At 46.5% G+C, this 27,162-nt stretch overlaps 1 protein-coding gene across 11 annotated transcripts in view; it reads left to right on the forward strand.

Moving 5' to 3' along the window:
* The first annotated feature begins 6,781 nt into the window (after positions 1 to 6,781).
* Positions 6,782 to 27,162, forward strand: part of CTCF (CCCTC-binding factor) — a 35,262-nt gene continuing 14,881 nt past the window's right edge. For 2 of the 11 annotated variants that reach the window (XM_064386899.1, XM_064386902.1), the window contains exons 1-4: positions 6,923 to 6,952; positions 10,323 to 10,442; positions 14,923 to 15,035; positions 18,560 to 18,654. In XM_064386899.1, coding sequence (XP_064242969.1) covers positions 18,601 to 18,654 — 54 coding nt within the window. In that variant the 5' untranslated portion in view covers positions 6,923 to 6,952; positions 10,323 to 10,442; positions 14,923 to 15,035; positions 18,560 to 18,600. The other 9 variants (XM_064386898.1, XM_064386901.1, XM_064386905.1 and 6 more) reach the window with 7 other exon arrangements.

Consider the following 27,162-nt stretch of genomic DNA (forward strand, 5'->3'; position numbering starts at 1 on the left):
CTTCCTCTCCTCAAACCCTGCCCATCACCTTCTGCTGGTTTAAATCCCTGAACATCCACCATGAGGGTGCACCTGGGGAAGAATAACTCCATGCACCAGTACCTGATGGGGGCCTACCTGCTGGGAAGCAGCTCTGCAGAGAAGGACCAGGGAGTTATGGTGGACAAGAAGCTGTCCCTTAGCCAGCAGTGTGCCCTGGGGACCAAGAAGGCCACTGGTAACCTGGGATGCATTAGGAAGAGTTTTGGCAGCAGGGCAAGATCCTGCCCCTCCACCCCTAGTGAGGCCATATCTGGAATGCTGTGTCCAGTTCTGGGCTCCTCAGTACAAGAGAAACATGGAGTTCTTGGAGCTGATCCAACAGAGGGATACAAAGATGATTAAGGAATTGGAACATCTCTCTTACAAGGAAAGACTGAGGCAGCTGGAGCTGTTCAGCCTCGAGAAGTTACTACTGAGAGGGGACCTCATCAATGTCAGTATCTGCAGGGAGGGTGCCAGAGGATGGATCAGGCTCTGCTCAGTGATGCCCACCAACAGGACAAGAGGCAATGGGCAGAAACTAATGCACAGGAAGTTCCACATGAAAATGAGGAAGAAGAACTTCACTGTGTGGGTGACCACACAAAGGAACAGGTTGCCCAGAGAGGGTGTGGAGTTTCCCTCACTGGAGGTATTAAAAAACATCTGGACACAATTCTGTCCAATGCCCTCTAGGATGACCCCTTGAGCAGAGAGGTTGGACCAGATGACCCATAGTGGTACCTTACTATTCTGTGATTCTTTATCCCCCATCAGGCATGGACAAGAACCTCGCTCCCAAGCCTTCATTTTTGCAGCTCTCCTGACAGCTGCTCCAATCCCTTAATCATCTTAGTGGCCCGTATGGTCCTGGGAGGGGAGTAGTTCAGAGCAGCAAAGATGCCCCCAAAAGCAGCAGAGACAGGGACACCCCCCTAGTCCTGCCAGCCACCCGTGCCAGAGCAGGGGCACTGTCATCACCAGTGGAGCAGGGGATTTGCAGTTCCCAGGCCAAGCAAGGTCCATCCATCAGCACTTCCTAGGGTTTCTAAGTATATCCCAAGAGGTTGCAGCCTTCACTTCCTCCTTTCTCACTGTAGCAGCTTTTTGGGGCTGGCTCAGGCAGAATGTAGCATATTGTGGTGCATGTGATCCCATCTGGGACATCTCCTCATCATGACCACTTCTGGATGCAGTTTTATCTGCAGATGGGATTGCAGGGAGGGCTAACCAGGGGATACTGCTGTATCATTCATCCCTTAGCCTTCTTCCACATGCTTTGGGGGGCTGGACAAGCTCCAGGAGGAAAGCACAGTGCTTTTTCCAAATCACTGCATCATACTGTCAGCTTGAGCAGCAAGAGATGAGGGATGTAGGTCCCAGCTGGCACATGCAACTGCAGACAAGAGCATGAGAGGTGGAAAGTGGCTCAGCCCTCTCATGCTTTTGGTTTGCTTTGGTTTGGTTTCTTTTCCCCTTCCAACAACTGCTGAAAAAAAAAACAACAGCCCAGTGCCCCAGTGGCCAAAGACATGAATTTAATTTACTCACCTACCTGGGTGTTCTCCTTGCCCTGCCAAAACCTTGTCCCCTCCCTGCAGCACAATTCCACTTTCCAAGATAAGCTACACCTTGACTGAAGAGATCAGAGCAGAAAAGCAGGCTTCTGTCAGGGTAGGCAGGGAGCTGCAGGCCAGGGCAAAATGACTGCTCCTGGAATTGCAAGGAATAATCCCATTATTTATTTGTCTGTAAGAACATGTGGGAAAAAAACTCAAACAGATTAACTTAAGAATCTGTTGCCCAGGCCCTTGCTGTGAATGGGTTTGTGCTGGCATTGCCAAAGACCTCAGACTATGGACACCACCAGGTCACCTGGAATTGCAGGACTGCCATTTCCAGAGGACGGAACTTCACACAAAAGGTCCAGATTTTCGGACCCCTCAGCTTCATGGGTGAACTCCCTGGGAGCCACTTTCACAGCACACAGGGACAGACACAGCAGTGCAGAGCACGTTTTGCGGCAGCATTTGTTATTTCAAAGGAGACAGTGTGCCAGCACCGCGTTTGTCAGCCAAATCTGTGTCAGCACTTAAAACATCCCCCTCCCGTACGGACGTGCTTGTGCTCAGCAGCTACTTGCTTTTCTTGCAGGAGCTGCAGCCCGTGGGAGGGTGTCTGTGTCACAGTTACATTATCCATGTGCTCTGGCTTGGGGAAGATGTTCCTTTTCCCTGCTTACTGCTGGTTTTGCTTTTTTTTTTTCTTTTAATTGGAAGGGTGCATAGGGATTCTGGAGCATTCTGCGGTATCGCTTTTTACCTGTCAGTCTTGGGAAAGTGTCCTGAGGAGCCCCTGAAGGCCATCAGCACAATGCTCGCTCCTCTTGCACAGCATCCTGGTGCAGCTGCCTGTGTTTGACACCAAGAGCAGCCACCAGCCAGATGACCCCAAGGAGACACTGCCACTTTGTGGCACCACAAGCTCCAATCAGCCCTTGTGTTAGAAATCTCTTAAGTCTTGATGCAAAGTCATTTTTGGAGGTTGCAGTTTATGACCCTCTGGTCTGAGCAATCTTAAAGTTGGACCTCCCACCTTTTCCCAGGCTTGTGGGAAATCATGTTTCCAAGGCACTCACTGGGGCACTTAGAGATGATTGGAACAGCTAAGCAGCCTGAGCTGAAGCACAGCAAAGCAACAGCCTCCTCATGAGCACTGACGTGTTCCTTGCAGGGCTGTCAGGCACATCTGTATGGGCTTGTTCTCCAAGGACCACTCCTGGGGCAACAGCTGGGGCCTCGTTTCACAGAGACACCAAATGGTGCTCTAGGCAGCCTTCAAAATTTAATTTAATGCTCTCAGCCTCGACTACTGCCTTCCTTGGAGCTGACTTAGAGTGGTGACTCCTGAGGGATTGTGAAGGTGATGAAGCGCAGAGCTGGAATGAGGAGGGTGAGCCCACCCGGGGCCTCAGCCAGGTGGTCGGCAGCTCCTTGGCTTCAGTCCTTTCCATTGTGCTCATGGGCAAGGTGGCTCTGGGAAAGGCCTCGCTCAGGCTACTTTTCTAGAAGGAGCATCTGCCTCTGGGTGTCTCATTCGGACAGGCTCAGAGACCGATACTCGGGAGCACTCACAGTGAGGGCTGAGCCTGGGGATTTAAATTCCCTGCAAATCGGCTCAAAAGCGCCTCCAAGTGAGGAAACCCAGGATCAGTAGGGCAGACCCCCAGCACTCGCTGGTGGATAGCCCGGGACGCTCCTGGCAGGACAAGTCCACGAATAGGTGCTTGCCAGGAAAAAAAACCCTTTTGCTTCCTAAACAACGACATTCCTGCTAGAAAGATGCGCTCGTTTGCCGTGGAATGGCTCAAACAAAAGGCAAGAGGGATCATTAGCAGCCATTCACACTCTGCTCTGGGTGGGTATTTGAAGAAGCTAAGATACAGTTTGACACACAGCCACTGCTCTTCTCCATTTTGATTCGTGCCTGAGCTAAATTTTGAGCTTAAAGCAGGATTCATGGCTACAGACGAAAGATATGCCATTCTCCCAAAAACTGCAGCATGAGAATTGATGGCTTGACAGCTTAGAATGTACGTGATTTTTTAAAAACTCACACTACAGAAATGTTCTGAGCAGATTCTTCGTGCTGTGCTAACTTAATTTCCTTCTACACCAACTCATCCAGTGGCTAAACGGAAGGCCATGGATGCGGGGATTTTTTTATTTTAGCGAAGCTTTTGATTGTCCAACATTGGACTCAAAAATCCTTGTGAGGTTCCTTCAAATTCGGGATATTATTTTGATGATTCAAATTTCTCATGCAATGAAGACCTTCATTGGAGGAGCTTCATGGTTGTGGGCTACACTGTCACCTCTCATAATTAATGGCCACTTTTTACCATCGCTTTGTAGATAATTTATTTCTCCTCCAGCCAAGGCTGCACCCACACAGCCCATCCCCTCTGGCCCCTCGGCAAGCTGCCAATGCCCCACTGGAACAGGCTAATGGACTTATCTCGCTGTCATGATCCTGAGAAGGAAACTTGCTCTGGGTTGTCAACAACCTCCAAAGGAGTATTGGTGCTCCGAACACAGCCCACGGCGCTCTGCTGCTTTGCAAGGACTTGGGAGAGCTTAGGCTTAGGCAGGAGAAACCCGTAAAGCCGGGTCAGGGCCTGATGTCACTGCCAGCCCAGCTCCCCCGGCAGAGGGACCCTCCTCTCCAAGCACAGCTCAGCGAGCCATCGCCATTATTCATAGCAGGATTTAAGGGCACAGTTTACACATGCTAATGTATGCTAATGTTTTTCTGATGGGTTTGTCACTTGTTAAGCAGGTTGTGGTAACGCCTGGGCTGTTGAACAGCTTTTATCCCAACCTGCAGTGATATCTCAAGAGGCATAAATTGGAGGAAAGATTTTTAATATGGATTTCAACTCTTAACAGCCTTAAAACTCCCACCACAGGTTTGTGTTGGGGTTTTTTTACATTCAGATTTCTCTCTGAATTCCTGACCTTATTGTCCTCCAGCGACTGATGGAGTAAGAGGAACAAAAAAATGCAGCTTCCTTCCAACGCATCTGATTTTTGAACTATTAATATTTTAACCCATTACTCTTGCTCCATTTCACATGGATTTATGGTAAGAAAATACCAAGAGGATGCAGCATGAGCTCATAAAATTCTCCTCTCCTCAGCTTGCCTGTCAATCAGCTCTGGGACTGCTGCAACACTGCTGGAGATGAGAAAATATGTTAAACCCAGAAGATTCAGCAACTCAGGAAACTGCAGAAAATAAAAGACGGGCAAGCCCCTGAGTATCCTCACATAAATTCATGCATCTCACCAAGGGTGCCATGGCTCTTTTCACCTTTTGGGGATAAGCTGTGGACAGAAAACACCATGGTGTCTAACTTCTGATGGAAATCAACCTTGCTGACTTTCCCAGAAGCTCCCTGCTAAACACCTGGCAGCACTTCTACCATTCCTGCTGTGCTGAAGCTGACTGGAGCTGGTTTGTCCTACGCGATTATGAGCTTGGCAAGCCCAAGGTCCTTAAAAACACCAGGCAAACACCATCTTAAATCACAGAAGTGTGGAATCCTAGGATCTCCTGAGTTGGAAGGGATCCACAAGGACCATCACGTCCAAATCTTGGTCCTGCACAGGACATCCCCAAGAATCACACCACGTGCCTGACGTTGTCCGAATGTTTCTTGAACTCGGTCAGGCCTGGTGCTGTGAGCACATCCCTGGGGAGCCTGCTCCAGTACCTGGCCACGCTCTGGGTGAAGAACCTCTTCCTAATACCCAGCCTCACTGCCCCTGACTCAGTTCCGTGCTGTTCCTGTCACTGGTCACAGGGAGCAGCCGTCGGTGCTGCCCGTCCTGAGGGAGCTGCAGCCCACAGCGAGCTCTGCCCTCAGGATCCTCTTCTCCAGGCTGAACAAGCCAAGAGCCCTCAGCCACTCCTCGCATGGTTTCCCCTCTAGACGCTAATTCCAGACAATTGTTGGTATTTACAAAACTGTCCTATGGTTTTCCTGATGATTAATTAATGATTGTACTGATTCCTCTTCCAGCCTAGAGAAGGTTTGGGTCTTTCAACCAGGCCAAATCCCTCCTCAGCACGGAGCATGAACTTTCTTTGTGGGCTTTTTTCTCCTGAAGAACGCCTTCCCACGGGGCTGAGGCACAGCCTCCTGCTTTGAAAGGTTTGCAGAGGTGAAGGGGCAGTTTTGGCTGAGGTGAAGGGGTCAGTTTTTCACAAGGTAGATGGAGCAGTTTTAGATGAAGTGAAGCGGGCAGTTGTGGCTGAGGTGAAGGAGTTAGTTTTTCACAAGGTACAGGGAAGTTTTAGATGAAGTGAAACGGGCAGTTTTGGCTGAGGTGAAAGGGTCAGTTTTGGAAAAGGTACAGGGAGCAGTTTTAGATGAGGTGAAGGTGCAGTTTTGGCTAAGGTGAAGGGGTCAGTTTTTGACAAAGTACAGGGAACAGTTTTAGATGAGGTGAAGGGTCAGTTTTGGCTGAGGTGAAGGGGTCGGTTTTTAACAAGGTACAGGGAGCAGTTTTACATGAGTGAAGCAGGCAGTTTTGGCTGAGGTGAAGGAGGCAGTTTTTCACAAGGCAGAGGGAGCAGTTTTAGATGAGGTGAAGGGGTCAGTTTTTCACCAGGTACAGGGAGCAGTTTTAGATGAGGTGAAGGGGCAGCTTTGGCTGAGGTGAAGGGTGAATGAGTCAGTTTTTGACAAGGTACAGGGAGCAGTTTTACATGAGGAGCAGCGGGCAGTTTTGGCCGAGGTGAAGAGGGAAGTTGCAGCTGAGCAGCGGCGTGCAGAGCCGGCACTGCCCGGCGCTGTCGGGATCTCGGGGCCGCACCAACAGAGGAGCTGCCCGGCGCTCCCCTCACGCCGCCCTGAGGGGAGGGAGGGAGGGAGGGAGGGGCGCTGCCCCCGCCCCCCCCTCGGCGGCACGTGACGCGCTGACGCACGCACGCACGGGCGCGCGCCGGGTGACGCCGAGGGCCCCGCGCGTTTGAAGTTGGCGCGCGACTCGCGCCCTTCGCTCCCCGGCCCCGCCCTCGCCCCGCCCCGCCCCGCCCGCCGCTCCCAGCCTGCCCCGCGCGGCCGCTTCCCCGCGCGCGCCGGCCCCCCCCCCCCCCGCCCCATCTTTCCCCCCCGCCCGGGCCGGCGGCCGCGGCAGAGCCGCGCTGGGTGGCGCGTGCGCACTGCGCCCCGCCCGCCGCCATTTTGTGTCCGAAAGCGACTGTGGAGCGATTAAACCGCGGGGCTGGTGCCGGGGCGCTTAAAGCGGCGGCGGCCGCGGCGGGGCGTGCGGGGCGCGGCGGCTCCTCCGCGGGGCCCGCGGGCGGCGCGGGGCGGCGGCGGGGCCCGGCGGCCGGAGGGAGCTCGGCGGGGCGCGGGGCGCAGGTAAGCGGCGGCGGCGGGGGGTTTGCAGTCGCGTTCTCCGGCCTCTAGGTGTCACGATGGGGCTCCGGCGCGGCTGGGGCCCCGCAGCGGCCGCCGCCGGGGCAGCAAGGGGGGCTTTGTCTCCCTCTACCGTCCCCGCGCCGCCGCCGCCGCCGCCACCGCCGCCATTCCCCACAGCGCGGCGCTGGGCTGCGGCACCGCCCGGGCCGCCCGCCCTCCTTCCCTCCCCGGCCGCCGCCACCCGCCGGCCCCGACTCCATTTTCTTTCCTTTGTCTCCTCCGCCGCGCCACCGGCGCTGATTAACCGCCCCATTACCGCCCCCTCCCTTCCCTTCCCGTCCCGCACGTCCCTTCCTTCCCCCCCTCCCCCGCCCCGCCGGGCCCGCTCCCCTCCCGCCCCGCCACCGCTTCCCCCCCTTCCTCGCACCTCCGCGGGGCTCGCCCGGCGCCCTCCGCCCGCCGCCCGTGTCCTGCCGCGGTGTCCGGCCGGGCGCTGCCCGCGGGGACGGCTGCGTGTCCCGCTCCCGCCGGCCGCCGCCTCGCTGCGCTGGCGTGTGCGGCGGAGTGAGAGGCGCTGCGAGGCGCAGAGCGGGACTCGAGCTCCCTCTGCAAGGCAGGCTGAGCAGCGCCATGCAGCAGCACCGGGGCGGGCACGGCTGGGGGGCGCCCGCTCTCGCCGCGGTGACCGGCCGGCCGCCCCCCCGCGCCCCCCGCGCCGCTCCCGGAGAGCGGCGGCCCCGCCGTTCTCTGCCCGCCCTTCCCCCCCCCCCTCCGTCCCGTCCCCGCCACCCCACTTCGGGCCCCGGGTCCCCACGGGGCTTCGGGCTCCGGTCGGGAGCACCTGGGCTGCCACCGAGCCGCCGACCAGCTGTGTCACTTGCTGGGACCTGGCCCGGCTGCCCGACTCGCGGGGCACCTCCCCGGGAACCTCCCGGGCCCCCGCAGCCGGGCGCTTGCCCAGGGATGGAGCCCGAAATCTCATGGCAAAGGACGGCGTTATTCCCTCCCGTCCGTGGGTCTGTGCTGCTTGGGGGGGGAAGCACAAAACCCGATTCTTTTTGTGATGCAGAGGAGGAAACCGCACATGCTCTGTGTCCAAACGCTTTGCTGTTTGTTCTCTATATCACCTTTAGATTTCTTTAGAATATATGTTTATATGGTATCGGATTTGGCCTTGTGTTAACCTTGTGAAATTACTTCGATAGAAGGGTTTTGTCGTGTTGTATGGTTCCTTCTCCGTTCACTGTAATCCTTAGGACTTGCCTGTTGGTGAGAATGAGCTTGCTTTCCTGTTTGTGACTTCCTATTTTTTTGCCGAGCATTTCTCCCCTTAAATACATGCATGGCTGTTCCTCATCTCTGGCCAGTTTCTGAATCCTAGTAATAAACTCCAGAGGTGTCGTTAAAACACTGTTTACCACTTCTAGTGTACATGTTTTTGTTTCAGTGCAGGAAGTGTGTAAATATCGTCTCAAATTCTCCAGTTTACTAATCTTCTGCCGAGCCTGTTGAATTTGTAGGAGCCCGTTGATTATTGGAAATAATTCTGTGCTGTATTCAAGCTGTTCTTATTAAACGATCCCCCTAACACTTTCCGTCAGTGTAGAAGACATCGGCAGAACTGAAAAAAGGAGTAATTTTAGTATAAGGGCAAAGCAATGCTTGCTGCCTTTTTTTTTCCCTAGGTTGATGGATTTTTACTTCCATTTTGTTTTTCTTCTGGATGTGTAGGGCTAGCTCAGTTTTAATGTCATCCACTGTGCATGGGTGGTTATTAGGATGCATAGAAAGGCTCAAGAAACTTTGTGGGGTGTTTTTGAGGAGTAATAACTGAGCAAAAGGTGCAAAACTCGAGTTCCTGTAGCCTCCAGTGGCCCTGCAACTGAAATTACACAGCAAGGCTCGTCCATTTCAGACAGAGCTTGGAGAACTGTCACTACAGCGTTAAGTTTGCTGGTGACTCGTGCCTGCGGAGTTTCTGAGGGAAGGAGCTATTTCAAGAGCTGTTTTCTGTGAGCAGGCTGGATCTTGACTGTGATCTGGAGCTCATTTGTGTGCATCCTCACCAGCTCCTGGGGCTGCAGGTTGATACCCGCCTGCTGCGCTCCCAGGGCTGTGTCTTGAAATGCCAGAAGCTGACCTGTGTTATTCTTTACTTTATTCAGCATTTACCTGAAAAATCTAATTATATGGGGTTACTAACTTGCTAAGGAATTTCTGTGCACAGCCTACTCCAGAATTTAATTTCTTCTCCTTCCTTTAGGACTTCATGTCCAAGAACTCTTGCTGTTCTAGATTTTTGGAAGTTGGATGTTGAGTATTATTAGGCTTGTCTGTTCTTGGAGCAAAGCCAGCCTGTTCCTTGCACTTATCCCTCATACTTAAACAGGTCCCACTGACCTCTGGATAGCTCTCCCTGCTCTGTCTGAGCAGTTTTTTGTACATGAGCTCTTTCAGCTATATTATTGATTATATTTGCATTAAAACTCTAATTCCCCATCCTGGCAACTTTAGCTTCTCCTCCCTCATTACCAGAGAGGGAATAATAAGCATTAGGATCCCAGAGGTGCTTGTAGGTGCTCTAGAAATATGTGTAATAAGGAGCAGCCACTGCTGTACCTGAATATGAGGACACACACTAGCAAGAGCTGAAAGAAACCAAAGCTTTGACTGCTTGTTTTGTGTGTGATAACTTACTGAACTGTACTGATTTATTTGCTTAACTGTAAACCCCTGTTCATCCATTTGGCTTTAGTTCAGATGCCCAGTTCAATCTTTGTTGTACTAAACCTTGAAATGTCAATACAGTATCAAGCTCTGCTACTCTGTAACCTATGTGTCTTAGAAACACACAGGCTCTAGGAAATTGCCTTCTACTGGTTTAGTGTTGGTAACAATGGTTCAGATCATATGTGGCCCTTGTTCTTTCATGTTTTTTACTGAAACTTAGGAAAAAAATCTGACTGTAGCTAAAAATACTGCTTTTTATTGTGCTGAAGGATATTTGAATTTTATTTACAATACCCTGTTCTGCTGCTTCTCCAAGATCTCTTCAATAATTCATCAGTATTTAGGAATTAAGTGAGGTATGCTTATTGCAGACATATTTAATATGAAAACTAAAGAGTTGCTGCTCAGCTGAATGATCTGTTTTTCTCTGATTAACAAAAATAACCTCAAAAAGAAGAGCAGAATAAACAGAAGGTGAGTAGGGAGTTTTATGTTTCAGATCATGTTAACATTTAAGTAAGTGTACACAGAACAACTCAATTTGAGTATCTAATGTAAATTAAAGCTAAAGTTTTCCTTAGTGTTACAAAAACTTAGAAACTATAAAATCTTAATTTCCTTCCAATGTGGTTCTTAACAGGTGCAAAGAGAAGTAGTGCAGAGACAGCTCTCAAGAATGGCGCAGTTAACGTGCAGTGACTTAGGGGACATCTCTGATAGAATGGACTCCAGAAGCATTGTTCTCTAACTATCCCTACAGGTGAAGTTTTGAGTCATAGATAGAGTTGCATTTTTTCTGTAAAGGTTTGTTTTTAGAGACCCCCCCCTCAGTTCAAGCCCTCCCACAGTTTACTGTCAGCTACCTGAGGATCTCAGTGTGCTGTGTGGGGCTCATATTAAGAGGTGAGGCCAGGAATGTTTGAAAGTGTTTAAAAGCACAAGGGCAGTGATCAGTTAGGATATTCTGACCAGTGACACCAGCAAAGGCTTGTGTAATGGTAGCAGTGCAGCAAGCTGAACTACAGGGTATTTTTTTTTCCTCCCTGTAGTGCAAGTAGTCTGCCCAGATCCATAATGTTGTATCAGTCAGTTAGTAGCATCTTATTTTTTCTGCTATAGCTGCAAACTCATTAAATTTCTAAAGCTTCATGGGTTTCACTGGAAAGCTTAGCTCAAATGTAAAGACAGGGTTAAGTAAGTTCATCTTATACTGAAAATCTTGTTTTGCATATTTTTTCCCCATACTGTAAAAAAAATTCTGTTGACATCATTGAGTTTGTCAAATTCTGCCAAAACAGAAAGCAAATCCCAGATTGTTTGGCATGTGAATTCCACCCCTGTCTGTATTAATAATGCATCTTCGTTAGAAACAAACATCCACAGGTAAAGTATATTCAAAAAAACCAAACACAAGCCAAAACTTAACACAGAAACTCTTTAAAACTGCCCCCTACCAGAGTTACATTGGGAGGTGAGAGAGACATTTACCTTGACATATCGGTATATTTTTTACCACTGGAATATTTTTAACTGCAGTATTGGAAGGGATATTTTATAGTCCATGCACTTTGGAACAATAGTGAAATTCCAGGAGGTCAGAGAAGTGCTGATGTGTCAGTTCTCAAAGGAGGTGGAGTGGATGAACGTGGCTGTGCAGGGAGGGTGCAGGTGCCCAGAACACCTTGGGTGTTTGACTAGCTCTGCATGATGTTAACACACATGTAGTTCACATTATTAGCAGCTCTCCCATTTATTCTTAGTACAGAATTTAGTTAAAGTGTTAATCCCAGTAACAAAAGCAAGAGCTTGTTAAATTTATTTCTTGATTTTTTTAAAGGACTTGATCTTGACGACCTTACTGTATATTAATGTTAGTACTGAGTATCAGTAAATGCCATCTAGTTTAGGATTAATCTGGAGGTGTACAAGAGTGAATAGTTTCCATGGATATTCAGCAAAAATTAGTAATTGCTTGTCACATTTTGTTTTCATTAATGATTTTGTTGGTGAAAAATATGTTTAAAAACTTGTTCATGATAAACTTCTGGTTCATGGAAAATCACTGGGCACTAAGGCAGCCACTGTGATTACTGGATTTACTGGAGCAGTCATTGTGATTACTGGATTTACTGGAGTAAAAAAAAAAACCTGTTTTGGAGTAAATCCAGTCCAGTGTGTGTGCTAAGGCTGCTACACATAAAGCTGTTCACCTGGGAACCAGGTATTCCAGCTGAATTTAAATCAAGGCACATGGTATCCTAGAAAGCAGTGATTGAAGTGTGTTTTGGAGTCATAGTGAATAAACAGCATAAACACGAGTTTCCAAGGTGATGCTGTGACAAAGAACCTAATGTGGTTCTCAAATTTATTAGTAGAATAAGCAGGGGTATGTTCTTGTCCATCTTGTGGGATGGGATTTTATTCCCAAAATCCTGCATGTGGTTTTGGCCTCAGCACTCAAAACCCTCCAAAAGATGACTGTGTGAAAAGGGATTCATCTCCAAATTGATGGAAAACTAAGTTGTATTGCCATGCAGTAAAATGTTATATATGTGCTGTGCAGCTTCTCCTCAAAACTGAGGTGACTTGATGAGAGTCCTCAGATGTGTCCCTTACAAAATAATACTGGATATTAGTGATCTTGTTCTGATCTTGCTGACAAACACAATATGAATTTGTAGCCCAATAAGTTCAAATTAAAAGGCTTAAGTTTTTCACAGGGAGGGTGATTAACTAATGTATTGATATCAAGAGCAGTCATGTTGCTTAATTTCTTAACATCTTTGAATCAAGATTGCGGGGAAAAAAGTCTGAAAATTGCTTCAGCCAGCTGCAAGGTGCTGATCTCTTCTTGTTTCATATATATTTGGAGAACTGTCATTCATGAGAGGTCAGGCTTGGTGATAAACCAGGGGTGCTAAAGAAAAAGGCTGGATAGCACCTCCTCTTCTCTTGAACCACCTTCCCTCTTTTTGAACAGAGAGAGGTTTAGGACTTTTCCTTTTCAATCAAGAATATGATCAAACCAGTAAAATCTTCTGAATGGGGAAAATAAGCAGATATTGATATATATTGGAGATGTGTCAAATAATGTCCTGTATACTCGGTCCAGACTTGTGACTAATACATCCTGATCTGAGGCTGTGGCACTGGGGAGCTGTTGGAAAGATAAATGTTACTTCTCTGCTGCCAGGACAAGCTGCTGGCTCGTGTCCAGCTCGCTGCCTACCAAGCAGCCCAAGGACCTGGGCACAAGCCCTGCTGCCCAGACAGTTTTTGTATCAGCAAAGGAATTCTTCCTTCCTGGTTCTAAGCATGGAAAATGCACAGAGGGTGGAGCAAGGTGATTTTTATTGAATCCACTAAAGAAAACATAGCTCCACAAAATTGTGTTACATAAAATTATTTATTGACTCATTTTATGTATGGCATTTGTGTTGTGTGGAACTGTATTCTCTACAGTGATCCTAGTTTTAAACTGGATGCTGAGTAAAATATGGACTTAATCAGGAATTAAACTATGAAGCTGTGGAAGAAGTAAACAACTCAATAATTTTAAGCTATGTTAATGCCTCATGTGTGGAGACTTGACACAAGTGTTTGACACTTTCTGAGCTCTCAGGGATGTTACAGTGAATAGCTTGATGGTGGTGGCATAAGCATCTCTGGGTGGAGATTGCTGGAAGCTAAGGGTTTTTTTCACATCTTACATTAAAAAAGTGGAAAGGGGATATGTAATCTTGAGAATCCAGAGCTACAGAGCAAACTTGCATGTAATCCATGTGCTCCTCTGCGTGGTAATTTCAACAGGAGCACATGATGCTCGAGTTGGGCAATTCTGGTTTCTCCTGGCTGTTCATAAGAAGGTGAATGGGGTCACTCTGCTGCTGCCCCTTGAGTTCTTCACAGAGCTCAGTCTGTGCCCAGTCTGGCTGCTGTGCTTCCCTGTGCTCACACAAGGCCAACTTCTTGGGTAAATGCAGGGAGTTTTGTGGTGAGCTTGTAGGAGTGAAAAATGAGGTAAATGCCCCACAATTGGTGGGAAACCTGTTTTGGTAAGAGACTCTAGAGAGGCTGTAGGTTCAGAAGGGGATGCACAAGTCCAGAGGCAACGATCCCTGATCCCTTACTGGGTGTTGGGATAAGGGTGGTAAACCACAGACATGACTGGTTGCTCTCCCTACACAGTGTTTCCTGCTAGAGCTTTTGGAGACAGACTGCTGCACTAAATGGACAGTGATCTGTCCTTGTAGGGCTTTTTTTTATGCTCATGTTAGATGAAGGAAAAATTTTCTTTTTTTCCCAACCTATTAAAATGTTATACAAGGAAATTTACAATTCTTGCTCTTTTGGGAGTAAACACTGAAGCATTTAGGGAGGTGGAAGTCAAGGCTTTCCTGGAAAATCAGGTTGGCTTGCATGAGGATTGTTGTGACCCCATCTCTTTTCATGTGTGTGCTGGCAGTTGAATCCCCAGCTGATGAACTGCTCAGCAGAATTTGCTTCATGAGAGCAATAGCATGTAAGTGGATGTGGAAAAAATGCTGCCTCAAGTTTGATTTGAGCCTTTGTGGAACCACGCCCCAAAATCTTTTGGGGTAAGTAGAGGCTTTCTGTGAGGGAAGCCGAGAGCACAAGTAGTAATAGCACCATTTGGCTATTTGTAAACATTTTTTACTCTTTTGAAATAGAGCTGTAAACTTCCCTGTATGTTTAAAATTGTTGTCCAGGCAACAATTCTCCCATTGTTTAATGTTGAAAGAGACACGGTTTCTCTGGACCAGCTCCTGGAAGAGCCTTTCACTGCAGTAGAACCAGTAGTGATTTTTGGCCAATTACTTCAGCTTCTTGTATAGTTTTTCTGTCTCCTTGTATTTGATTTGCAAAGCTCTTCCCTTGAAACCACTTCTAACATCCAGAGATTTAAAATGAAAGCAGGAAATGCTACTGAATTAAAAACACCTCCTGGTTTTGATTGTATAATTCCATGACATAAGTTAACAGTATTAGATTTTAACCAGTACCTTTCTCCTGTGTGCTAAACTGTTTGCAGTGGAAGTATAATCTAAACTTCAGTTTTGCTTTCTCAGTATGTACTGCAAGAAAACCCCTTAAAGGCACTTCAGGAGTTGCCAGATTACAGGTTGGAGAAAAATGACATTTCTGAAGGCTAGTAGTTTCAGTCAAAGCTTATCAGATTATTAAAACCTTTCTTCTTTTCTTTTCTTTTCTTTTTGGAGGCTGGAAGAAGTTAGTGTTATCCAGCATTCCTGCTGAGTATATAACTTACTGCCACTTCTGATCTTTGAAGAGAGATTTATCGCTTCCTGTGGCAATACTGAATACTCAAAAGGTACTCATTGATTACTTGATCCTTGCCTACCTTCCATATTTATTAATTCTCTTCTCTCCTTCCTGCCAAAGAGTGACTGCTGTTGACTCCTGCCTGCTCTGAGCTACCTGGAGCATTACATGATCCCAGAGTACTTTATGCTTTGCTCCTGTAGTGTGTGTCCTGTTAAAGCAGCTGCATCCTCTCCTTGTCCTCCCAACATTTTTACCTACATGAAGAAGAATTTGTGAGCTTCCATGACAGCATGATGGAGCTGACTATGAAATATTTAGATGTCTCACTTGCCTGACATGACATCTGTAATGGTTTTGGAGACATCTGCTTTGAGTGGCCTGTGCATACAAATCCTTAGGGATGATTTCTCCACCACTCAAAGGAGTGAGATTGAATGTTTGTCCTGCTGTGTTACCAGTTGGATCTTCCTGGTTAGCAGTGCTTGATCCAGTGCAGTTGTTGGTCAGTATGATGTGCTGCCCTTGAAACAGGCTGTGCAGTGCTGGCAGCCAAGGGAGAGTTTTCATCTGCCTTTTGGCACCTTTCCTGTTGCCTATCTCACAAGATACAATGTCTTGTTAACATCCCGGAGAAAAGAGGATACAGTAGCCCTTAGCACGTCAAAGATTTTACCTTTTTTATTAGTTAAGGTTTACTCACTGTGGACCTGGGTTTTCTCCTGCAAATTATAAAAAAAAAGTAGTGAGGTCTCTTGTCGGTACTGCTTCCTCCTTTTCCTACTGAAGTCCCCATAGGAGTCTTGTCTGATGTGGATCTTTGTACTTCATAGCACATATGATTCTCTGTCTCCTAAACAATAAAACACAATATGTGTGCTTTTAAATGCTTTTCTCTTCAATACTGGGTGGATATCCACCACTCTGAAAGTGCAGGTCCCTGGTAGATTGCCAGGAGTTCCTGTACATCTGTTCATATGCTGAAGAACTGATCAGTCTATGAGAGCTTGCAGAAGTGTTCCAGGGCCTCTACATCTTGTGTGGAAGTGAGTGTTGAGACCAGTAAATCTCAGTCCTAGGAGCATCATAGTTATAACTGCATAGATGGAAAAATGTCTCAGTGTTTTGTGTTTGAAGTATAAATATATCCTTCATTTTATGTAGTGCCAGAGAATGGTAAAATTATTTTGGTTGGGAGGGACCTCTTGTGCTACCCTGGTTCAGCCCCTGACTCACTGCAGGGCCAGCATTGATGCTAGATGAGATCAATTAGTCTTGTATTTAGGAAGTATTTTTGTTTCCACAGTATCTCTGAGCAACCTACTCCAGTGTTTGACTACTCATTGTTCCAGATAGTTTGTTGCACTTGTCCTTTGACTCTCTGCTTCCAAGAGTGGCTCCATCTTCTCTTTGCTTCCCTTTGGAGGTAGCAGTAGGATCTCCCCTTCTCTTCTCACAGCTCTGTCATTCTGCTGTGTAGGTCTTGTATTCCAGCCACCTGATTGTTCTGGCAGCCTTCTGGTGTGTTTTTTCCCATGTGTTCTGAGCTCAGCAATGGACATGTGAAGCACTTTAAATTTTCAGTTTATGGCTGTTTTCCTTCAAGCTTATCAAACATTGCCCATATGTCAAAGATCCGATGGAATGTCAATTCATGCTGTATTTTATGTCAGAAAATCCAGCAGGTATTTAGCAGAAGTTTGGTATCATCTCTGCAGTAGGGTAGGAGTGACTTACTCTCCCTTCAGGATGTTTCCTTGGAGTGGATCAGAACAAGAATGCCTTGCATTTTTGGAGCTCCCTGGATTGTACATTAGTAGGTTGATACTTCTTGAGTGGTGTCCAAGCAGCTTCAAAACATCTCTTAAACTCCAGTAACTTATTTCTTTAATCAGAATCAATACCTTGTAAACAGAGAGGGGCAGTGGCTGTGCCTTGCATTAAGTCACCACCAGTGCTAATCTGCAGAGATCCCTGTGAAATGTTCTCTATTTGCGTTGTCTTCAGTGTAGAAAAGAGCTGCAATTACTGGTTTGTTTTCTCTTTCCCCTCATAAGAGTTTGGGTACAATCTTTATTTAAAACAGCTTTCTTTACTGTTAAATCATTTGCCAAACAGAAGATTAGGTTTGGAAAATGGAAGAAAACTATTTCTTGATTCAAAATTTCAGGAACCCCAAAGTGGATAAACAGATGCTTCTGTTCAATTCAGTGTGTTGTCCTCTTGTGTGTGTGACAAAACTTCTAAGGTGATAATATTCCATGTGGGAGGTGTTAATTTTGTATCAAGTGTCTTTTGAAGGGAGAAGACCTCTCTTGAGGTTTTTCTACATTAATTGAAAAGTTTGTAAAGTTCAGGAAATCTTTTCTAGTGTTGCACAGCACAGAACCTGACAAGGTTGCAGCTTCCATCAACAGTCTTGGTGTGCCCTTAGCAGTGGAGCCTGTGTCCTCTGAGCATCCTCTTCCCTGGTCAGGGGCTGTATGTAGCATTTGTGATTTTTGCAGAGTGAGTGTTAAATAAAAAGAGATAATTTCACAATTTTTTAAAAAGCTCCCTATCGCTGAGCATCCACAGCTCCAACAATCCTCTTATCAGTAATGCTCTTTGAAGCTGGTAAACAATTAAAAATAGACTTGCCATGTAATAAATGCAGCCAGGACCCAAACTTGAGTGCCTTGTACTAAATAAATGACAGGAGAACCTGGAGGGGAAGCACTTAAATTCAAAGGGTGTGAAATCCAACTGGTGTGAAATCCAACACTGCTTGGCCTTCATTACTGAGTGCAGCAAGAGTACGTGCCTCTCTTGAGAATTACTCCTCTGGACTTCCTTACCATTCCCGGGGTTTTTAGCATGTGTGCACACTGCAGACTGACAAGGATTACAGAAAGGAATGATGTGCTGTCTTGTAAATATTTTGTTTCTGTAAATGTGGATATTTTAAGCCCTTAATTGATAAGGGTAATGAAGCTTGCTTCAGTGAGGAGAGATGCTTGTCTTCCTCAGGGTGGTAAGGTTAGAACTGTGTTATAGCTGATTTTGTTATTTGATATAAGCAGTATATCCACTGCTGAATTGACAGTCTGTAAGGAGTGATATTTGCTCTCATTTACACCTCTTCAGCAATAAAAACTCCTTCAGTGTGTGATGTGCTATTCCACAGCACAGGACAGAGAGGCCATCTGAAGTAGGCAGAGCTGGCTCTAAAATGTCATATTGCACTTGTAATTTGATGTGAGGCATGCAGAGCTTTAGGTTGTCAGAACTGTAAATGCTAAAAAGTTTGAGAACAGGTAGTTAGAGAAGCTTGGAAAATTAGTTCAGTCATCCTAGTGAAAGTGTTAAAGCTGATTAAAATATTCCTTTGATTTTGCTTATGGCTCTTTTGGTAAGTGAAGGTGTCTTCAAGCAGTTATCAGTAGTGCTCTGTTGGGGGTGTGGGACTACACTTTTGTTAAACAAGCATTAAATATTGAACACTGCTTTTATTTCCCCCTCCCTCTCCCCCCTCCTAACCTCCCTTACCTTTCTCTTTTATGTAGTTTCACTAGTTCATCTGTTCTGTTCCAGAGTGAGTTCTGACCTCAGGAGCTGCATGAAGAATAGCCAGCATGAAGAGAACAAATCAGTCCAGGCAGAAGTGCAGCAGCGTCAAGAACATAAATGTAAATTGAGGGGGTTTAAAGTGTGGTATGTGTTCCATGCTGAGGCAGTAGTTTCCTGAACAGAAAGCTTAACATTGTGCTAGTAGAAACCCTTTTGCCCTGCTTCTCTTTTGGCTGCCTTAGTGTTGGGGCACACCAGAGACCTAGTCTGGATTGAAATAAGTGTCCTTGGCTGGGTGAGTTCTGGCCTGGATTGGTTTCCTGACCAGTAGCTCCATTCTTGAAGGTGCTTGTGCAAACATGAGGAATAGTTGGGCTGATGGAGGCAATGAATGGGCAGCGTAAAGGCAGGGATAGTGTCTTTGCAGAGTGGGTATGTTTGGAAATGAGACCTCACTGCTTCCTGGGAGACAGGGGTTTTTTCTTCCAAGATTGAGTGCCTTTGTAGGATTTGGGGATTTTTTGCTTCATCTGCTTCAAAGGTTGATTGTAGCACTTTTAGGGCTTGGTGTATGAGAATATTTGGCATACGAGTCCAAATGAATTAGGGCTGTGTGTAAAACAATGAAGCTTCTTAAAATTTCAGCACGAGGGTCACTTTAAAGGAGTCACCTGGGTTTGATTCTGTTTATGTCTGCTCCAGCACTTACTAATTCAGACTAACTTTTCTGTGACTCAAAAGCAAGGATGTCTTAATTTAGGCTCTGGGAGTTTGTCTTGTCCACCACCCTTCTGCCATAGGTGCTTTCAAAACTCTCCTGGAATTTCCTGTTCCTGCTGCAGCAACAGTAAACTGCACCTCTGTGTTTGATAGCCTGACATTAGGTTAAGTGGCACTGACTTTAGTTTTCCTTATGTGCATCAGGGTGTGATTTGTGAGGTGACTAATAGTGCATGGGCAGCTGTTGTTCGTGGGGTAGGACCCAAGTTACCATCCCAGGGATAAGCACTTCCTGCTCCTCCAGTTTGAAGCCTGAATTCCCTTGTCCTGGTAGAGTATCACTGCTTAGTGAGTACATGTGCAAAGGTAAAAGAAATAGCTGTTCCCCAAAAGTTTGTTCTTGGATACCTGTTCATCTGTGTGAAGCCTTGGAGGAAAACAAAATCCAGATACTTATTATGAAGTCTCTAGAATGCCATGAAACTTGTTGCACAGGTCTTTTTTCAGGTGTGGGAGTGGCTGGTGTTGCCATTTTGGTATCATGCAACCCTACATCAGATGGCCAAAGAATCCTGTTCTGCTCACACTTATTTTGAAGGAACACCTTCTGCTGTTAGCTGTTTGCCAGTAAATTAAATGAAAGCCTAAATTAATGTGTGATGGAGAAATGACCACAAATACTTGATGATAAAACTAAGAATCTTTTCCAGTATCTACCTACAGTATAAGGCTTCACTTTTCTGTGGCAATGGATTTTGCAGGCTGTTTAACCTGAAATAATTTTTGATTTTCAATTTAATACCTTCAAGTGTTCTGATGGTCTTTCATTAGCTTCTTCATCACTTTTACATTATGAAGACCTGTAAAAGGGAGAGACTGATTAGTTTTATGATCTAACATCAGCTAAAAAGAAATTCCTTTGTGACTGGTTCTTTTGAAGTGTAAGTCTTCCTGTATTCTACACCTGATTAGATTGCATGTTTGTCCTTCTGAAATGGATTGTCAGGTTAGCAAACATGATGACTTCCTTACTAAATTAAAAAGGGAAATTAAAAAAAAATTATTGATAAGAGTATATTTCACTTGCATTTCCTAGCTTTCACTAGAGAATTCTCTGAATGAATAAAGACCTAGTGTCACCTAGTGAGATGCACTAGCAGTTATTGAAAGACATAGTGAAAAAATAAGAGATTTGAAAGAATGATAGATAGGAACTGAAGGAGAAATTAAGCAAGAATGGAACAAATTTTAAGAACATTAACTTCTCATTAGAACTTTAATTCTCCAAATCTAAAATAAAAGCAAGGAAAAAACTATTCCAGAAATAAAGCTGAAAATGCTTTCATCAATCTGCTTTCTTCATCAAGGCTTTCCTTGTCAGGTTACAGGATATCCCAAGTGACTTGAATATGTGTGGGATTTGTTGTCAGTGACTGCAATGATTTTTTATCTTTTGTTCCACAGTGCAAGTTTCAAGCAGTTGACATTATTGCATTTGCTTTCCTCTGCGTTGTAGGCTGCAGCTTATTACAGCAGAATTAGCAGTATTAGTTCTGGAAGAGCCATGATCTGGGGCTTTCTGCCGCTGTCAGGTGCAAGGATTAAGAGGGAGCTTGTTCAGCAAACAGCTGAGGAAAGATGTGGAATTGAGTTTCCTTCTGCCTGGCAGGGGGCCCTGGGTATATACTCTGTTTCCATGTCTTGTATGAGCTCCCTGAGTTTCTGATCCACAGTGAAAGGTCAGCTTTATTCTGAGTAATTGCAGGAGATCACAGGTGTGTGCTGCTTGCTGACTGAAAAAAGGGGTCAGTGCTGATTGAGGCTTCTCATTGCTTTGCGTCATTTCATGAGACACAATGAAATTGGAAAGAGCTCTGCTGGGATCCCTGGGCAGCAGTAGCAACCAGGAGGATTTCTTCTGTAGGTTACAGGAGGAGCAGGGAAAAAAGAAAAAGTAGGAAGCAGAGAAATGGCACAAGATGCATTTTGATTCTAACACTGCCCCAAGCTGGCTGTGGGTGAGGAATGTCCTGTAGCCAGGGACTGGCGTGGCTGTGCCCTTGGGAGTTTGTAGGGGTGGAAGGTAAAGATCACCTTTGATAACATCTGGGCCAAATTAGTTCTCAATTGAGTTCATTATGGTGAATTATTCTGTCAGTGTGAAGGAAAAAGCTGAGAGCAGCTCTTTGGACAGCGAGTGCTGTGTTTAGCTGTCTTACAGAAACCATGAAACTATTACACAGGTTAAAAATCTGGTCTCCTGTCTTGTTAGGAAGGAAAAAGTGGATTCTCTAGATGTCAGTTTAGTATAGGGACCCACTTAAAAGCTTTGAATCACTCCCTAGAGCAATGTGCTCTTCTTGCCCTATTTAGACCAACATCCCAGCACAGACACCTTGGTTAGGTAATCTCCACCAACACTGTCTTCTCTGATCCCCTCACAGGGTCAGCACTCAAGGAAACCATCCTTCTGCAACTCTGCAGTTTCCAATTGCAGCTCTCATTCCTATAGCTGGTTTATGTATTTCTTGGGGCATAATCTTGACAGGCCCCTTTTCATGCAGAGAAAAAGCAAAAACGTTTATTAACCTGTGGTGAAGTTTGCTTTTTTACTTCTATTTTTCTTGCTTTTCCTTATGCCCTCCAAGATGCTGAAATATTTCTCAGAATAATTGATTAATAGTGGGTTAATGAGACTACCTTTTTTTTTCATTTAAAGTTGCAGTAAATGTTTGTCCATTTTACTCTTCTTGTTTGCTTTCAGTACCAGTGTTGTAAGTGGCAAGGAAGAAATGAGAAAACAGCTGGAGATGGGCATAGCAGTCATAACCAGTGAATATGGAAATGATTGCAGTAGCCAAATGAAAGCCTTTAGCTTTTACTGTGAGAAAATGACTTAGTGAAAGAAATTTACCCAATGTTTTAGTTTCTCCTGTTGGTAGTAACTCTGGTGTTTTGCCTGTGAAAGGCACAGCTGGCCTGTTTGGATGTATGTCTGTCTGCTTTAGAGTAAGTTACTCTAAAGTAACATGGCTCATGCCATGTTCATCTCTCACCAGGGTAGCTCTGCTGGAGGAAATGGAAAGGCTGCCTGCCTGTTAAACTGCCTCATCTTGGGTTGTGCTTAGCTGGGAGACTTTTCAGGGAAAAGATAGGGCTGTTTCATGGTGGGAAGGAGAATGGCCAAGCACTCCTGCAGTTAATCTGCATCTGCTCATGCCCTAAAATACTTACACAGACATGTGTGGAGTGCAAGCAAGGGAGAAAAAAGTCTGTTGTTTATAAACCCTGTTGGATGTGTATTTTTTTTCAATCTTTCTCTTGCTTTAAGTGGCATATATAGTGCATAACTTCAACTAGGAGTCTGCAGTTTTCATTTATTCCTTTATTCAGCTTTCAAAGGGATTCTCAGGGAATGCAGGAGAAACATAAGTCTCCCATGTTGTAACATTAAGATTTATTTCCACTCCCATGTAATTTTTAATAAGTGGCTAATCTACAAGTGTCAAAGCCATGTCAGTTTTTGGGTGGGATCTGTGTGTAGATTGAGGTGAATTCAAGGCCTGAATATGCTGCAGGGTGATAGGATTGTTTGCACTAATGCAGCTGCTGATACTTTTCATTATTTTATGAACATCAAAAATTTACTGACAGCATTTAGCTTCAATGTGTCTATTGGAGTTTTAATTTTTTTCCCTCAAGTTAAGTGCATATTACAGCACTAAATGTGTCACATTTAGTGTGTGACACTTTTCAATTGCGTTAGTCTCCCAGCAGTTTTTATTGAGACTGTGCCTTGTTTGGTAAAAGTACATATTTTTGTGTAATTTGGTACATGAAACTTGATGCAGTTCAGGGTTCCTTAATTTTAACGTGCCTGAGAGGCAGACAAATGCTTCTTTGATAGTAGCTTTATTATAAATAACACTAGTAAAAAATAGGCTCTGGCACTAACCATCCCTGTCTCTGGGTTTGTACTTTCTGCATTGACAATGACAGCAAGTTGTTTTTAATGCTTCTACAGTTCCCTTCAGTACCTAAAAGGGCTTCAAGAGAGCTGGTGAGGGACTTTGGACAAGGGCATGGAGTGACAGGACGGGGGGAATGGCTCCCCACTGACCCAGGGCGTGGTTGGATGGGATATTGGGAAGAAAGTGAGAATATCTGGGCCGAGACTCTCCTGTGCTGTAGTCAGCAGGACAGCTGGCTCTAAATTACTTTCTCTCAAGCAACCTTTTGGTTCCTTTCATTAGAATGACGTGTCAGTTCTGTGAAATGCACAGCACTTGGTATTTCTGCTTGTTCCAGCTTTTTAGATGGGCTGTCCATGAGTTGTCTGAGCAAGCTTAGGTCTGTTGTTTGGATGTCACAGCTCCTTACCTGGCTAATTGGATTGTGACAATGCACTGAGCTGTTCAGTGTCATCGTGTCTCTCAGTAGAGCCTGCTGGGTGAGCCCATGTGTAAGGGCTGCCTTGAGCTATTAGTGGGAATTGTGCTTTCAGATCTTCTTTGATTTTTTTTTTTATTTGGTCGTTCTCCTTATTATGAAATATTTTTTCTTTTGTTTTTTTTTTTTTTTTCAGTCTGTATTTACTGCATCTTTTAACCTGCTGCTTTGTTTTCCTTTTTAGATTCAGTCATTGTGGAGCCGAGCTGTTGGTGTGAGGTAGCAGTAGCTGGTAGGAAGAGAGCTGGAGACGAAAGCCAGAAATAAAAAGTTGAGAGAAACTCTGCAGTTTTTATTCCTAGTGTTCTGCTATAATGGTCTTAGTTACAGCAAATGGCACATGTCCTCTAATAAATATAAAACCTGCCTGTGAGACTCACTTTATGAAAAAGAAGAATTAGGGTTAAGAAAAAAAACTAAGTAAAAGAAGTAGCAAATTGTTCAAGACAGAGTGATTGAGAAGTGACATGGACAGCCAGTGCAAAGCTTGCTGCAGCAGAAATGGGGTCTTTACAGAGCTTATTTAATAGGAAAGCACCCATACATTTTCCTCTCAAGTTTAGGGTATGTCCTGTGTCCTCACCCCGCAGATGAAGAATTTTGAAATTTGTAAATCCACACTTCTTCAGTGGAAATATCAGCAGTTTCCTGAGATTTTTCAACTGTCCGAAGCATCAAGTGAGACTGCTCCTGTATATTTCTGTAATTTTATACATTGTTATTGTGACATTTCCCCTGTGGCAAGAGTTTGGTTTAAAAGCAGACATTTTCAGATGCACGAACTTGGGTGGAAAGGAATGGACTATAATGGATACTTTGGAACAGGCAGGAATAAATGCTGATCCATGTGCTGAGTGTTGGAGGCCAGGAAATCTGGGTCAGCAGCAGGATGCAGCAGCAGGCAGGGACAGTGGAAGTGCCAGTGTCAGGATGCAGCATGTATTGGGACAATGGAAGGGACAGGCAGGGATAGAGAGGTGACATGGAGGTGGCAGGGTCAGGATGCAGTGGTGGGCAGGGGACAGTGAAGTGATGGGCAGGGATGGAGGGGGCACAGAAGTGGCAGGGTTGGGGTGCAGTGACAGGGTCAGGATGCAGTGGCAGACAGGGATAGAGAGGTGACATGGATGGAGGTGGCAGGGTCGGGGTGCGGTGGCAGGCAGGGATAGAGAGGTGACACGGAGGTGGCAGGATCAGGGTGCAGTGGCAGGGTCGGGGTGCAGTGGCAGGCAGGGATAGAGAGGTGACACGGAGGTGGCAGGGTCAGAGTGTGGTGGCAGGCCGGGATAGAGAGGTGACGGATGGAGGTGGCAGGGTCAGGGTGCGGTGGCAGGGTCAAGATGCAGTGGCAGGCAGGGATAGAGAGGTGACACGCAGGTGGCAGGGTCAGGCTGCAGTGGCAGGCAGGGATAGAGAGGTGACACGGCGGTGGCACTGTCGGGGTGCAGTGGCAGGCAGGGATAGAGAGGTGACACGGCGGTGGCACTGTCGGGGTGCAGTGGCACGGTCGGGGTGCAGTGGCAGGCAGGGATAGAGAGGTGACACGGCGGTGGCACTGTCAGGGTGCAGTGGCAGACAGGGATAGAGAGGTGACACGGAGGTGGCAGGGTCGGGGTGCAGTGGTAGGCAGGGATAGAGAGGTGACACGGCGGTGGCACTGTCGGGGTGCAGTGGCAGGCAGGGATAGAGAGAGGTGACACGGCGGTGGCACTGTTGGGGTGCAGTGGCACGGTCGGGGTGCAGTGGCAGGCAGGGATGAGGTGGCACGGCGGTGGCACGGTCGGGGTGCAGTGGCAGGCAGGGATAGAGAGGTGGCACGGCGGTGGCAGGGTCGGGGTGCAGTGGCAGGCAGGGATGAGGTGACACGGCGGTGGCACGGTCGGGGTGCAGTGGCACGGTCGGGGTGCAGTGGCAGGCAGGGATAGAGAGAGGTGACACGGCGGTGGCACGGTCGGGGTGCAGTGGCACGGTCGGGGTGCAGTGGCAGGCAGGGATAGAGAGAGGTGACACGGCGGTGGCACTGTCGGGGTGCAGTGGCACGGTCGGGGTGCAGTGCCGCGTCTCGCCGCTCGGCGGCAGCCGTGCCCGCCGTGTCAGCCCTGCCAGCCGCGCGACAGGGAACGCGGTGAGAGGTGACAGAGGGACAGGGAGCAGTAGCGGGCTCTGAGGTTCTTTCCCGGACGGCTGTAAGAATCCATCCATTCCTTTCACACAGGTACAGCCCTCGCTGTGAGTGTCTTTAACCCGAGTCTTGCTGCAGGCATTTCCTGGCTCTCCCTGTCCACCTGCATTCCTGGGCTGGCAAACCTGACAGTGTGAGCCATATGCCAAAGTGTGTGCCAGTGTCCTGCTCCTGGGCACACATAGGATTTTCTGCTTTGCAAGTCAGATGTGGTGCCTTCCTGCTACTCCACTATAGAATCATAGAGGACACTGGCAGATTTTGGCCTGTTGGCTTGCTTTCAGGAGACTTAATGACGTTTTTACCAGCTGGTAGTGACAGTGAATGTGAAGGTCCTTGTGAGGTCCCCACCTCTGCTCAGAGCTGCCTGTGCTTGTGTCAAGGTTGCAAACCTCACTCAGCACCAAAGTTGCATTAGCCTTGCACATGGACTTTTGCCATTTTTTCCCTCTCTCTTACATATTTTTCCTTGCCCATTTACCACATATTTATGTGTTGTTTAGCTATGTCCTTCCTTTTTTTGTCCAGACACTTACGGTCACCTGGAAAGTCTTCTCTTCTCTCTGCAAATACTTAAGCTAATTGTAAAACACTTTTGCAGTTGCTGTAGGCCAAAGACCTGCTCTGTTCTGGTTGCCTGCTGTCTGGTGTTCAGCACTTACATCATCTCGTGTACTTCAGCTGTTTGTCCATATGGATTTGCTCCGACTTGAAAAGCTGACGGGTGGTGAAGGAAGGGAGAGGCGGGATCCCTGCAGGGAGTGCTCACGGAGCCATATGTCGGCATTCCTGGGTATCTGGTGCCCTCTGGAGACTGTGGCTGCCCACGACATCACGAGTGTCAAGACACCACGCTAATTTATGTCCCTAGTCTGGGCAGGCTGAAGAACAAGATGAGCTGTATTGTTTTTACAGCAGAAGTGGAGGATACTAGAAAAGACAGTAGAGTAAAAGCGAGAACTCTCTAAAAATAATAGCAATTACATTTTAAAAGCTGATGGAGACTTTAGCTGTGCTTCATGTTTATGTCTTGTGTATAATCAAAATTGAGTACACAAGATTAAATGTAGATATTTGAAAATAGTATGGGGATTTTAAAGTGTTGAGTTAGCAAGGGAGATTAAATATTTATATTAATTCACTTAGCTGGTCTGAGAGGCCTGTCAGTCTAATGGGAAAATACGGAAGTCTCTTGGCAAATCTGGAACTGGATTCCGGAATTTTTCACAGGCTTAGTAAGGAAGCTGACTTTTTTGTCACTTTCTTCTTACCCAAA

The sequence above is a fragment of the Passer domesticus genome, chromosome 12, assembly GCF_036417665.1.
Source record: "Passer domesticus isolate bPasDom1 chromosome 12, bPasDom1.hap1, whole genome shotgun sequence".
NCBI classification, from domain to species: domain Eukaryota; kingdom Metazoa; phylum Chordata; class Aves; order Passeriformes; family Passeridae; genus Passer; species Passer domesticus.